This window comes from Aulostomus chinensis, chromosome 22 (genome assembly GCF_037954235.1).
Source record: "Aulostomus chinensis isolate RoL2024-O1b breed Wild chromosome 22, RoL_Achi_v1.0, whole genome shotgun sequence".
Taxonomy (NCBI): domain Eukaryota; kingdom Metazoa; phylum Chordata; class Actinopteri; order Syngnathiformes; family Aulostomidae; genus Aulostomus; species Aulostomus chinensis.
Genome location: NC_141341.1, coordinates 2,653,664 through 2,667,362, shown reverse-complemented (window position 1 = coordinate 2,667,362; position 13,699 = coordinate 2,653,664). Strand labels below are relative to the sequence as shown.

The 13,699-nt window shown below is 44.7% G+C and overlaps 2 protein-coding genes and 1 pseudogene across 7 annotated transcripts; 1 reads left to right on the top strand and 2 right to left on the bottom strand.

The window, feature by feature from the left end:
- Window positions 1-197: 197 nt before the first annotated feature.
- On the bottom strand, window positions 198-3,786 carry LOC147240330 (uncharacterized; annotated as a pseudogene). Its single transcript, XR_015111213.1, has 3 exons — window positions 3,150-3,786; window positions 2,322-2,606; window positions 198-2,024 (listed from the first exon to the last, which is right to left on the bottom strand). The product of XR_015111213.1 is annotated as an uncharacterized LOC147240330 (transcript).
- On the top strand, window positions 2,865-5,739 carry LOC147240329 (uncharacterized). 2 transcript variants are annotated; one of them, XM_086193524.1, is made up of 3 exons: window positions 2,865-3,854; window positions 4,286-4,684; window positions 4,769-5,739. In XM_086193524.1, the coding sequence occupies exons 1-3, from the start codon at window positions 3,662-3,664 to the stop codon at window positions 5,011-5,013; spliced, it is 837 nt and encodes a 278-aa protein (XP_086049650.1). In that variant the 5' UTR covers window positions 2,865-3,661; the 3' UTR covers window positions 5,014-5,739. The 2 variants fall into 2 exon arrangements, with proteins under 2 accessions (XP_086049650.1, XP_086049649.1); XM_086193523.1 differs by having other exon boundaries at window positions 4,286-5,739.
- LOC147240328 (uncharacterized) lies at window positions 5,380-12,222 on the bottom strand. 4 transcript variants are annotated; one of them, XM_086193382.1, is made up of 4 exons: window positions 12,063-12,222; window positions 10,382-10,434; window positions 9,281-10,189; window positions 5,380-7,685 (listed from the first exon to the last, which is right to left on the bottom strand). In XM_086193382.1, coding segments are annotated over exons 2-4 (1,338 nt in total). In that variant the 5' UTR covers window positions 10,383-10,434; window positions 12,063-12,222; the 3' UTR covers window positions 5,380-7,257. The 4 variants fall into 4 exon arrangements, with proteins under 4 accessions (XP_086049508.1, XP_086049509.1, XP_086049506.1 ...); XM_086193383.1 differs by having other exon boundaries at window positions 9,791-10,189; XM_086193380.1 differs by lacking the exon at window positions 5,380-7,685 and having other exon boundaries at window positions 7,830-10,189.
- Between the last annotated feature and the right edge of the window lie 1,477 nt (window positions 12,223-13,699).

Genomic DNA, 13,699 nt, shown 5'->3' with positions numbered 1-13,699 from the left:
ACTCCATTGCAAAGCCGAGGAAAATTCATTCTTCAGACAGCAGTGTGTCATCAGGCGTTTAAATGTAGGTGAAGTGGACACATGTCCAAACTGACTGCAGGATCTTGGTCTCTGCCAATGTCAAGGTCCTCAGACCAAGGAAGATGGTCAGAATCTGTGGCTTGAGGTGGGAAGAGAAAGTACACTTGTTTGGAAAAAGGAAACTTTAATGAGACGACTGATATTACAATTACCATCAATCCCGTTAGGTGAAACAGCAGGAAAATCCAAGGATGTCATGGTGGATAAAGTTTCTGACTGGCAGGCATCTCAAGAAATTGGTCCTCTGTGAATTATACACAGAAGCAGATTAATCAAATCATGCAATTATTTTATCATTATGCAGGATGGATGTTTTGGAGAAAATCCCAGAGTTAGAGTTAATCCAGGTTAAAAGGGGAGTTGCCTGGAATCCAAAGTGGTATCTGACTTGGGCCGAGGTCTTCAGACAACTTTTACAGAGTATGAATATAGTGGTACCTTCCTAGGGAGGCACAGGAAGACATTAACAACACAAGTTGAGTTTTCTTCTATCTGACCACTTTTTGTTTTTTCACTTCAAATTTTCCATCACAAACATTGCCACTGAAAAGTTTCTCCACGGTGAGTTTTCATGTGTCTGGTCAGATACGGTTTCTGACCAAAATCTTTATTGCAAATAGAGCAACTGAATGGTTTCTCCCCAGTGTGCGTTCTCAAGTGTGCCCTCATATTTCCCTTTTCTGAAAATGTCTTACCACAAACTGTACAGACAAAAGGTTTCTCTCCGGTGTGTTTAGACGTGTGTCTCTTCAAGTCTCCTTTTTCTGAGAATTTTTTACTGCAAACCAAGCAGAAAAAACGTTTTTCACCTGTGTGAGTTCTCATGTGCCTCGTCAAATTAGTTTTATGGCCAAATTCTTTACCGCAAATAGAGCAACTGAAAGGTTTCTCCCCAGTGTGTATTCTCATATGGCTCATCAGTTTTCCCTTATCTGAGAATGTTTTGGCACAAATTGAGCAAATAAAAGGTTTCAATCCAGTGTGAGTTCTCATGTGTCTCTTTAGGTCTGTTTTCTGGCCAAATCCTTTCCCACAGACAGAACAGTTGTAAGATTTCCTTCCAGTGTGCATTCTCATATGTCTCTTAACATCTGTTTTCTGGGCAAGTCCTTTTCCACAGACAGAGCAACTTAAATGTTTCACTCCAGTGTGCATTCTCATGTGTTGATCCATTGTGTGACGACGGGTGAAACTCGTGCTACAAACTGAGCAAGAAAAAGGTTTCTCTCCTGTGTGTTTTCTCATGTGCTGATCCAATGTGACACTTCTACTGAAACTTGAGTTACACACCGAGCAAGTAAAAGGTTTCTCTCCAGTGTGAATTTTAAGATGTACCTTCAGGGTTTCCTTTAAACCAAACGTTTTGCCACATTCAGAGCAGCTAAACGGTTTTCTGCCATTGTAAAACGTCACATCACCCGTGGAGTCGTCATTGCTTTTCAGAGGTTTGCTGGTGTCCTTCAAGACTTCAAGGTCAATAAAAGGCCTCGTTCCAGCATGTGACTTCATGTGTCTGATCATAGTTGCCTTTTGTGTGAATTTATTACCGCAAACTGCACAACTAAAAGGTTTCTCTCCTGAGTGGATTTTCTTGTGCTTGTACAGATTTGATTTGCAGCTGAATGTTTTCCCACATACAGAGCATGGAGCTGATTTTTCACTAGTATTATACTTGTCATTCCTCACAGGGACTTCTGTATTTTTCACAGCGTTTAAACCCGACTGAGTCCTACTGGGTTTGTTCCAGTCAACGCTGTCATCGGTCTCGGGTTCAGGAGAATCTGATGCCTCTGTAGGCATAGCAGGCTGTAGAAGGGAATCTGGATCTAAGTGGCAGACTGGTTCTGGTCCTCCACAGCTGCTGGTAAGCTTTTCTCCCTTCCGTCTGTTCCAGGGTTCCTCCTCTTCACCAACAATCACTTTTCGAACATCTGAAGGCAAAGCTGAAACATACGAACCGCTGTCAGTAAACTAACCCCCAGTATGTTGGTAGGTATCAGCCAATCAGGCTTCTGGAGGAAAACAGCAATGGTCCACTCTACCTGTTTTGTGGGCTGCTATACTACAAGTTGTATCTATTAGTATTTAATACCATTTAAATTTTCAGTTTGTGTTGACATCTTTGTCTAATCTCTGTTTCTAAGGCTGGTGAATGCAGCAGCGGCAGCTTTGGCAGCACTGCAGCTGAGGGAGATGGGACAAATACTAATACGTGCAATACTGTAATTGGTTCCTAGTACCTCCACAGCGGTCTCCATCAGCTCCTGTCTTCAGGTGGTGGGTGGAGCTGCTGCTTAGAGGCTCCACCTCTCTGCTCTCCTCAGCTGGACTCTGATGAAGCTGAGAGGACTGAGGTTTCTCTTCATCATCTTCACTCTTCACAGGGACAGGAGGGAATGGCAACTTGCTGATATCAGCCTCCTCCAGCCCTTGAAGCTGCTCTCCCTCCTGACTGGTCCACAGTTCCTCCTGCTCCTCTTTGATGTGGGGGGGCTCTGGCTGCTCCTGCTCCACCCTGGTGTTCTCTGAAGGTAAAGATAGAAACACACACAACCAGTTTCTAATGATCCCATAAACCTTCAGATATCCAGTTTTATAGCTTGATTTGTTGTGCTAAAATTCTCTTTAAAATTATTTTTCTTCCATATTAATCTTAGTGGATGTCACTCTAATATTCTCTAAAATAATGTTTCACAGGCCAACGGCCACATGGATATTCTTTAAAATTCTGGAATTTTTTCTTCTTCTTCTTCTTTTTTTTTTTAGAAGCAGTCGGTCCAGATTCTAAGACACCAGTACGAAGTACTGAAGTTGTAAAGCCACCTTCCCTTTTAGTGACGAGGCAGAATGCAACCTTTCAGCAGCTCCCTCGGACGCCATAGTTCCGTTCCTACAACCGTGTTGGGTCCCCACATCGGTACCAAGTGTCTCGCATTTATGGAGCTTTATTTCTTCCTCTCATGGAGTAATGGGCCGGTGGTTGCGTTAGCATAGCTGGCTCTTCGCAGCTCAGGCAGAGAAGCGGACGAGTTTTCCAGGAGAGGAAAGAAAGGAAAAAAAAAACTGACCCACATTCTGCAGCTCGGTGTCGGGTTCCAGGACCGCCTCCAGACGGTTCCTTTCGCGGTCCATCTCGTTTGGCTGGTTTGCAACCGCTGTCTTGACGAAGCTGGTGGAAACACACGGGGGACGAGGAGCACGGTAACACAGGAAATGAACATTCTTCATCCGGTCCATCCGAGGCTAACGTGGTATTTGTGGTTCTGGGCTCGTCAGACATCGTTAGCTTTATCGATAATATCATAAACTGCGATTATCTTTAATTATTTGCAAGTTCAACCACGTTTGCGGAAGGACAAGGGTGGGGAGTGACGTCATAACGAATCTCGGGCAGCTGCGAGGAAATCACCCGAGCCTCACCGTGGCCGGATCAAGAGGTCGAAGAGGACTTTGTGCCGTCGACATTTTTTTGACCTCTGACCCCCCAGCTTGCAGACTCAGGAGTTAGCTTAGCCTGCTAGCTGGAGCCACCACCAGCAGAGAGCCAGCTGGAGGCTCCGGTCGGTGCCAGAGAGGGAGAATGTGTCCGGTCCAGATGCTGCGAGCGCTGGTGAAGCAGCGTCTGACCGCGGCTGCCGAAGAGATATTCGGGCTGTTTGAAAGAACGATCGCGGAGTACGAGGAGCGACTTTCACGCTCCAGAGAGGAGAACGAGCGACAGCGACACCTGCTGGACGCTGTTTTGAAGCCTCAAGTCCGGTTACACAGAGCAGGTCGGTGGACTCCTTCTCATCGGTTCAGCGTAATCTCCGTAGAACACACACACACACACACACACACACACACACACACACACACACACACACACACACACACACACACACTCTGACTCGCACCACATCTCCTCCTCCATCTTCATATTTTACAAACATTTGATTCAGACCCCAACAACCTCTGAGTCGTTTCCATTTTAATGTGGTGTGCAATGGGGCCATCCAAGCGCACCACTTTTGTCTATAATCTCTTTGTTACACATTTCTGCAGCTCTGCTCTGTGTGCCCGGGATTGGATGTTCAGATATTCATCTCCATACTGTGCAGATTATACTCTTAAAATAAAAAAAAAAAAACTGAATATCTGGGCTAAATTCCCCTCAGATACAGCAGGTGCTAGCAGGTGTTTCCTGTGTTTCTCTGTGTTCCAGTGAATCCTGCAGATGTGCAGCAGCTGCTGGAGAGTCAAGAAGAGGTTCCCCCTGAGCAGCAGGAGTGGAGCTCCAGGGTGGAGCAGGAGCAGCCAGAGCCCCCCCACATCAAAGAGGAGCAGGAGGAACTCTGGACCAGTCAGGAGGGAGAGCAGCTTCAAGGGCTGGAGGAGGCTGATATCAGCAAGTTGCCATTCCCTCCTGTCCCTGTGAAGAGTGAAGATGATGAAGAGAAACCTCAGTCCTCTCAGCTTCATCAGAGTCCAGCTGAGGAGAGCAGAGAGGTGGAGCCTCTAAGCAGCAGCTCCACCCTCCACCTGAAGACAGGGGCTGATGGAGACCACTGTGGAGGATTGGAACCAGCCAGCAACTCAGGAGAGAAAAGTTTTTCCTGCTCAGGTTGTAACAAGTGTTCCTCTAATCATCACGTTTTGGTTCATCACATGAGAACACACACTAATGAGAAACCTTTCATCTGTTTAGTCTGTGGTCAAAGATTCTCACTGAAGGGAGACGTGACGAGACACTTGAGAACTCACACTGGGGATAAACCTTTCATCTGCTCAGTCTGTAGTAAAAGATTCTCAAAAAAGCACAATCTGAAGATACACATGAGAAGACATACTGGAGAGAAACCATTCAGCTGCAGTGTTTGTGACCAAAGATTCACTTGGAAGTACCAGCTTAAAAAACACAAATGTGCAGGTGAGAACAGCAGCAGCAGATGAAGTTTCAGAACTGTAAATAAACACAAAAGTCAACCAAGAAACCTTGAACTTCCTCAGACGGCCTGAGTAGTTGAGGTGAGAACAAGAGTGACTGTGTCAGGGCCATTTTCCTCCAGGGAGGAAAATGAAAACTGCGATTTAATCTTACTGTGTTGTAGAGAGAAGTAAACAGCATCTTTAATTTCATGAGATAAGTAAATAATTCCTGAACTGAAATGATAAAATCACTCTGACTGCTACACATTGAATCATTTATTAACTGTACCAGTCTGGAGAATTCTCAAACCCTGACCCTTGAGCCTTGATATCCCGTATTTGTTGAACCTGGTCCTTCATGACCAAGTGTGAAAGAACCAAAAGAGATAGAGTGTCTTTTGATCAACTGTCCACTCTTTACTCATTCATTTGTCACTTCCAACCAGCAGGTTTTGTCACTTTCACTCAAAAAGTCAAACAAAAACTGCAACACCTGACAAGGTGACGCAGGCGTGCAGCCATCGTGACCACAGCCCTCAGGCTCCAAGTGCATTTGTCTGGTGTCTATAACTGTACAACAAATCTGAAGAATGGAGTTCCCGCCACAGTGAAACCTCAGCAACTTCCAACGTTTGTGAAGCTCAACCTCTGTTTGTGTTTAATTCACTGATTGCCTGAAGCCTGTGAGTGTTGACCTGTGGTCGTAGGCACTTCCCTATAGGAGTAACTAAACTGTATGACGTAAATAAACCAGTTCAAACAAACTGATTCCTGCTCCACTGTTGATCAAATCAGTCCACCATCCCTATTTATCCCAATTTTTTTTTTGGTTCACATGCATTTCCACTACTGTGGTTATCATTTAGTCTTTATTCCCACCCTTCGTACATAAATCCAGAGGGAGACTTGTTTTCTAGAGTTGTTCAGCTCTCACCAAGAATCAGGAGTTCCTCTTGATCGTCATGAAGACGGGCCGGGCGTGTGGTGGGAGGAAGCCGGAGTACCAGAGAGAACCCACGCAGGCACAGGGAGAACATGGAGACTCCACACAGAAAGACCCCATGCTCCAGCCGGGGCTCCACCCACAACCTTCTTGCTGGGGGGCCACCGTGAGGACCACTGCTCCACCTGTGAAGGGTAAACGGCTGCGTGCTGAGTCGTGATGACTTAGAGAATTCCTCAGCTCTCTGCTTTGTTCACACGAATGAAAATGCAGGACAGTTTAATCAGCACAACGTTCAAACATGAGTCTCCGCCTTGTGGTCAGACTCTGGTCCACGTGAGCTGTTGGGAAATTGTGAGGAAAGGCACGATCCCTTTTCTGATTCACACGCACAGTCCAGCCACCCCAGGACCAACTGGTGAAGGCAACACGGACCACCGTCCGCGTGAGCTTTGAAGGAAAGCGCCAAGGAGGAGGAAGGAGGAAGGAGGAAGAGAACATGGTGGTTGTGGGGGGAGACAGAGAGAGAGAGAGAGAAAGAAAGTGTCCAGAAGAGAAGTTCTTCCACCCTCTCTTCTTCCACCCTTGGGTTAATTCACCCAGATGATGTAAATTCACGGTTATCCTGCTCACCTGCACACTGATGGACGGCCAGGGGAAGTTTTCTATGCCACAAAAAAAACGGCTGCAGTTTCACAGGAAAAAATGTTGCAGTAAACTCCCCGACAGCTGAGGTGAGCGGTGAATGATTTGAAAAGGTAAATGAATAAATAAATGATAATAACAGAACTATAAAATGCCTCTACACGGGAAAGAAAACCTCCCCTGTATGGAGGGAACACTGGGAAAACTTTTAAGCGTGCAATAAATAAAGACGTTTCATGCTTTATCACCTTTTTATCTTCAACAATCTGAAAATTGGTCTGATTCTGGAATAAAAACCTCGCCCGCCCTTCCAACCGCGTGAATGAACGAGGACTGAATTTTCTTTGTCGTTGTTTGAACTATCCCTTTAAGTGTGTTTCCATCAGCTGTTCAAAACCAGCCATCTGGATTGATGTTGCATTGAAAAAAAAAGTAATTCCACTGAAAAACCGCACGGACCCACAGTTTTACCCGTGAGACTGATGTGGTCACGCACAGGTTTGTTAGGTCCACCTGGATCCCACTAATGCAGCATAATCCACAACCCAGCTGATCGTAGCATAGAGGAGAGAAATCCATATCCATTTACTTTAAGATTCCAAATTGTTCTGAAAAAAGTAAACTTTAGTAAGCATAACATTGTTTAAAACAATAGTGCTGCAATTTTAGGTGTTTTTGTATTATTTCGATGTGTTTCCCAGGGGGCGCCAGTGAGTGACGACCCCAGATGTTGCACTCGTGTCTGGATGTTGGTCCTGGTCTGGATGTTGGTCCTGGTCTGGATGTTGCACTCGTGTCTGGATGTTGGTCCTGTGTCTGGATGTTGGTCCTGGTCTGGATGTTGGTCCTGCATCTGGATGTTGGTTCTGGTCTGGATGTTGGTCCTGGTCTGGATGTTGGTCCTGTGTCTGGATGATGGTCCTGCGTCTGGATGTTGGTCCTGCGTCTGGATGTTGGTCCTGGTCTGGATGATGGTCCTGCGTCTGGATGTTGGTCCTGCGTCTGGATGTTGGTCCTGGTCTGGATGTTGGTCCTGGTCTGGATGTTGGTCCTGGTCTGGATGTTGGTCCTGCGTCTGGATGTTGCTCGCGTGTCTGGAGAAATGTGGCTGACCAACAGGGAACATGTGAATCATAACACATGAAATATGAATATGAAGATATGATGAATATATGAAGTGTGATAGTTGGCAGGAGAGACATTCTTCAAAGCAATGACTTTATTCCTTTATGCAGGTGCTGCATCAGTGGAATAACACAAAAGCTAAATGTGATGTCGGATATAATTTTGGATCAACATAAATTTTAATAATGAAAACAACAGCAGAACTGTACTGGGGAAAGTAATCAATAACTGCAAAAGTAGTACGAGTTCAAGGTTGGTTATGAGGTCAGAGCCCAGTAAAATACCATGAAACTCATTAAACCAACAAACAAGGTTTCTCCCCAGGGTGGCCCAGAGCACCAGCAGCATGGGAGCAACAACCAGACACACTAAACACTCTCCCCCTCTCTTAGGGTTGCATGCATCCACCACACACTGATGTTTGTCCCACACCATAATGATTCAACAGTTTCAGTGAGATATCTTGTCCAAATGTGCAAGCACATACAGACCCCCCCCCCACCAAAAAAAACACGACACATCGGCTTTAATCTGAGAGGAACCACAAGTGGTGACGATCAATCATGAAAAGCAAACTATTTAGCAAGAAGAGTTGATAAACTGGAGGAAGAAACTAATTTCACAGGATGCAGGCTGAGTTCCATCTGGCCCAGGAGCCAAGTCCTCCACAGTACTTAGCCTGGATGTCACACCAGCGGTCTCATTGTCTACATTATCATTTGGAGTATTTGGGACCACTGAAATCCCCGAAGGCGGTTCATCTTTAACAGTCAAGTAAAGACTGCAGACGGTTGCATCCTCCCTGAAGGACCACCATGATGCGTTCAACGGTGCCCAGTTGCGTCACTTTGGATTAATCTGCAGACTCCGCCTCCAAAGACACTGCTGAGTGCTGCTTCATGTGAATCTTAAGATTTTCTTTCACCGTATAAGATTTTCCGCAGACTGAGCAGGTGAAAGGTTTCTCTCCTGTGTGTGTTCTCATGTGTCTCTTAAGGTTTCCTGTCAGAGTAAAACTTTTTCCACAAACTAAGCAACGGAAAGGTTTCTCACCTGTGTGAATTCTCATGTGATCTGTCAGATTTCCTGCTGCCATAAAACGTTTTCCACAGATTATGCAGATGTACGGTTTCTCTCCAGTGTGACTTCTCATATGAACCTTAAGACTTCCCTTTTGAGTGAAACTTTTACCACAAATGTTGCAACTGAACGGTTTCATTGCAATGTGAGTGTTCATGTGAGCCTCCAAACTTCCTCTCTGAGCACAACATTTACCACAGACAGAACAAATGAAAGTTGCCAACCCCGTGTGAGTTCTCATGTGAGTTGCCAGATTTCCCTTAATAGAAAACGCTTTGCCACAAACCGAGCAGAGAAATGGTTTCACTCCTGTGTGTGTTCTTACATGATTTACTAGCTGTCCCCTTCTCAAAAAGCTTTTGCTGCAAGCTGAGCAACTAAATGGTTTTTCTCCTGTGTGTATTTTCATGTGTCTCTTCATATTTTCCTTGTAACTAAAACTTTTGCCACATTCTGAGCAAGTAAACCGTTTCTTGCCATTGTGACATATCATTTCACCTTTAAAATCTTCATCTCTTTCCATGGGTTCTATCTCCTTCGAGGGTTCAACATTGTCATCACACAGTTCATCCTCAGTATCAGGGTGTAAAAGTGTGTCTGGGTCCAGGTTGCTGACTGGTTCTGGTCCTCCACAGTGGTCTCCATCAGCTTCTGTTTTCATGTGTTGGGTGGAGCTGCTGGTTAGAGGCTCCACCTCTCTGTTCTCCTCAGCTGGAATCCGATGAAGCTCCACCGTCTCACCAACACATTTATGTTTTTTGAGTTGATAATGCCAAGTAAATCTTTTGTCGCAAACACTGCAGTTGAATCGTTTCTCCCCAGTGTGACGGGTCATGTGGCGTGTCAAATTACTATTTTGTATAAATCCTTTACCACAGACTGAGCAGCTAAAAGGTTTCTCGCCTGTGTGGGTTTGAAGGTGTCTCTTCAGATTAGTTTTGAATCCAAATTTTTTCCCACATTCAGTGCAGGTAAACTGTTTCTTCCCACTGCGGCATCTCACATTACCTTTATAGGCTCTATCACTTTTCAAACATTCTCCAGTCTCCTTTGAGTTTTCGCTGTCATCAGGTTCAGCTTCTGTCTTCAGGTGGTGGGTGGAGCTGCTGCTTCGAGGCTCCACCTCTCTGCTCTCCTCAGCTGGACTCTGATGAAGCTGAGAGGACTGAGGTTTCTCTTCATCATCTTCACTCTTCACAGGGACAGGAGGGAATGGCAACTTGCTGATATCAGCCTCCTCCAGCCCTTGAAGCTGCTCTCCCTCCTGACTGGTCCAGAGTTCCTCCTGCTCCTCTTTGATGTGGGGGGGCTCTGGCTCCTCCTGGGCCACACTGGAGCTCCACTCCTGCTGCTCTGGGGGAACCTCTTCTTGACTCCCCAGCAGCTGCTGCACATCTGCAGGACTCACTGAAATACAGAGAAACACATCGTCTCACTTCTCCATGCAGATGCAATTTGACCCATACTTTACTTCCCTTCTTGCACCAGAACGCCCTCCTTCCACAACCAACACGATACTAAACTGTTAACAGCAGTTTTATAAAAGGTGAATCTCACTTGGTCGCCACAACCACAGTCGTGAACTTTGCTCTTACTTACTCTTTGGAGTTTGTTGGCTGAGGCTGCAGTGAAAATCTCTTCAACAGCAACATCTAGAAAATACAAGACACAAATTGAAGGTCACGGCAAAGACCTGCTCAGCTCCGCAACTTCCCTCATTGAGGGGCCTTTAAGTGCTTGTAGTACCACATGTGACCACCAGAGGGCTTCATGATTAGCACTTGACACATAAATCACTGTTTTGTGTCTCAGTGTCGTTGCACAATTGGATATTCAGGGAGCTGCAAATTTATTCATATTTCATTTTTCTGGTTAGTTTTTCAATATTCCAGTGATGTCATAGAAAATGGCGGTCCATACTCCAGAGGAGTTGCTCGCTGTCACTCGCCATTGAACACAAGAAAATGAAGGACACGCTGATTGCCTGCAGCCATCCAGACGTCTACTCTGAGGACTAAAACTCAACGTATCTCATGTTTAACCTCTGCAGGATTAAAGGGATCTTCACCGACATGGGAGGAGACGCCACTGTGCCATGCTGCCACGTTGTTCGAAACGCTAACATCGGATCAGAACCCAGGCCCAAAATGATCAGATTACTATCTAAAGCCTCGTTCATCACCCCAAAATCCAGGATGTTGAAGGCCCTGGTGCTGGATTTGATGTCTCCATCCTGCCAGAATAAAACACGCTCTTATTGGTTGTTGCACACTGATGAGGTGAGCCGTCACTGACTGACAGGCCAAGGACGCATCGATTGATCCGCTGACAACTGGACCACCTCATCTGGAACAAGAACCCGGGATTAGCATATGCGTGACAGCATATGCTTCATGGATATTTTGATGAAATCGTTCACAGTGTCCCTGCTCAGGGTTGCGTAATAACGTTTGTTTTTCTCCGACTATAAAGAAGAAAAGTTCCTTCAGCTGTCAAGGTTTAGAGGTTTTATTTGGATCAATAAAAACATCTGCCGCTCTTCCTGGGGACCCACCACAACATACCAGGCATAACACCAGACAAGACAGCTCAGCCAAAGATTCAAATTAAAAGTAAAAGCAGTTAAAAACAAAAAGGGTTTGAAAAAAGTATGCTTGGCTCACCACATTCTGTCACATCTTATATGTTCTCACTGGAATAAAATAACAAAATATGTGTCAAACAGGTTTGACTCAGGAAATACAATCTGCATCAGAAATATCATCATTTGACATTTCTAGTGATAAACATCAAAGGAGGCTGAGGCGAACTTTAAAACTGTCCCCATGATGCACTGCAAGTCTGACCTCAGCAGCTCAGGCCGGTGACGCAGCCGTCACATTGATATTACAAAAATACTGATTACATTTGTTCGATGAAATTGCTTAAATCATTATTTTGGTCACCAAATAGTTCCAGATGATTCATCAGTCTCTCGCCAGATGAATTAATCTGGAATCTTTTCCGGTTCTTCTCGAGAACCACGATTGTTACGAGAAACGGTGGAACAACCACCACGGAACCGCTAGACTTCAGTCTGAATGAACGAGAACCGCTGTTCCATCACCGCTTTGATTACAATGAATAAAAGAACCTTAACGTGTAAACGTGACCTTCATGTCTCTGAATCTACGCTCGTAGCAGCAGCTAGCGAAGGCGAGCGGGCTGTGCGGGTGCCTCAGCTAACGTTAGCTTAACATCCTCATCGGAACGTGTTTCCGGGTGTAAAAACGTCACAAACCTTCAGTTTGCAGCTTTGTTTCCGGGTGTGAAACAAACCGCAGCTGCTGCTCCATCTCTGCTCGGGTTCCACACCTGAACGCTGCTGTTTTTCTGACGCTGGTTACAGCCTGACCGCGGATTCGCTCGTTGCGCCACAACGAATGTAAACGGTCGTTTACATCCGGGGAATATTTTCAAATTAAAAGCTTCAATCGCAACCTGCCAGGTGGGTTTAGCATGAATCGAATCCAACTGGAATCAAAACATTAACATTGGACATGACAAGGGAGAAGGTTCGAGTCTGTAATTGAGGTAAATCACGTTAGCAGAGCCTTTAATTTCTGAAATGTGATTCAGAGAATTTCAGTTTCTCATTTACACACTAACACCTGAAACAGGCTTGCTCTTGTTCAACTTATTCCAGTTGCAGGAGTTACGTGAACGAAAGAAAAAAAGATTTGATATTCATGATTGAATCTATTAAAAGTTTAACAATTTTAAACTACTTTTTTTAAAATCCTGCGACCTTTTAAACAAATTTCAATTCAAATTTAGAAAATATTTCTGTCAAATCAGTGTTATGAAAGTCAGCATGTAATTCTGAATTAAGACTTAAAGGCTGGAAATAAGTTATTGTGTATGGGAACATCCCAGTGATGAGGCACAAATTTCCTACTGTGAATATTTTCTTGCGCAAAGTGCAACAGGCTTTAAAAGTGTTATTTTGTTTTGAAGTTTTGTTACAGTGACCAAAAAACTCATTTAAAAGTAAACTGAAGCAGCTGAAATTAAATCAGCGAGGCAACAATCTGATTCTTGGTCGAGGCTGTTCTATTGTTCGACAGAGTGTCGGAGATGCAACTCTGCATCTGCAGAGAACCAAACGTCTCTGTTTATAGTAAAGAGTGCGTATGCACAGGCCGAGTTGACCCACGGGTTACAGCACCACCTCTTTATTCTCATCAGTTTGGCTCAACGTCTCATCAACACATTTGCATTTCTTGAGTTGATGAGACCAAATGATTTTTTGGTCACAGTTACAGCAGCTCTCCATGTTTTTCTCCCCATTTTGTGTTTTTATATACTTCGTGTTTTCCTTTTCTAAAATTGTGACATACAGAACTTCTAAAAGGTTTTGCTCCTGTGTCAGGCGCGATATTTGTTTTCATTTTACTGCTTAAGGAAAAACTGACCACAAACTGAGCAACTGAAAGGTTTCACTCCAGTGTGAGCTGCCATGTGAGTTGTCATTTTTCTATTTACAGAGAACCTTCTGTTGCAAACTGAGCAGCTGAAGGGTTTCCCCCAGTGTGCATTCTCATGTGTTTTTTTCATGGTTTCCTTTTGTTAAAAGCTTTCATCACAAACAGAGCAGGGATATGGTTTCATTCCAGTGTGTGTTCTCATATGTCTCTGCAGGTCAGTTTTCTGACCAAAGCTTTTAGCGCACACAGAGCAACTGAATGGTTTCTCCCTAGCGTGCATTCTCATGTATCTCTTCAGTTTTTTTTTCAAACCAAATCCTTGACCGCAGACTGAGCAACTTGTGTGTCTCCTCATGCGTTGATCCAATGTATGAAATCAAGTGAAATATTTATTACAAATTGAGTAAGAAAAAGGTTTTTCTCCTGTGTGAATTTGAATGTGTGCCTTCAG

Coding starts and splice junctions, on each gene's coding strand:
- LOC147240329 (XM_086193523.1), top strand. CDS start 3,662: ATGTGTCCGGTCCAGATGCTGCGAGCGCTGGTGAAGCAGCGTCTGACC. Junction 3,855..4,285: donor AGTCCGGTTACACAGAGCAG/GTCGGTGGACTC, acceptor TCTGTGTTCCAG/TGAATCCTGCAGATGTGCAG.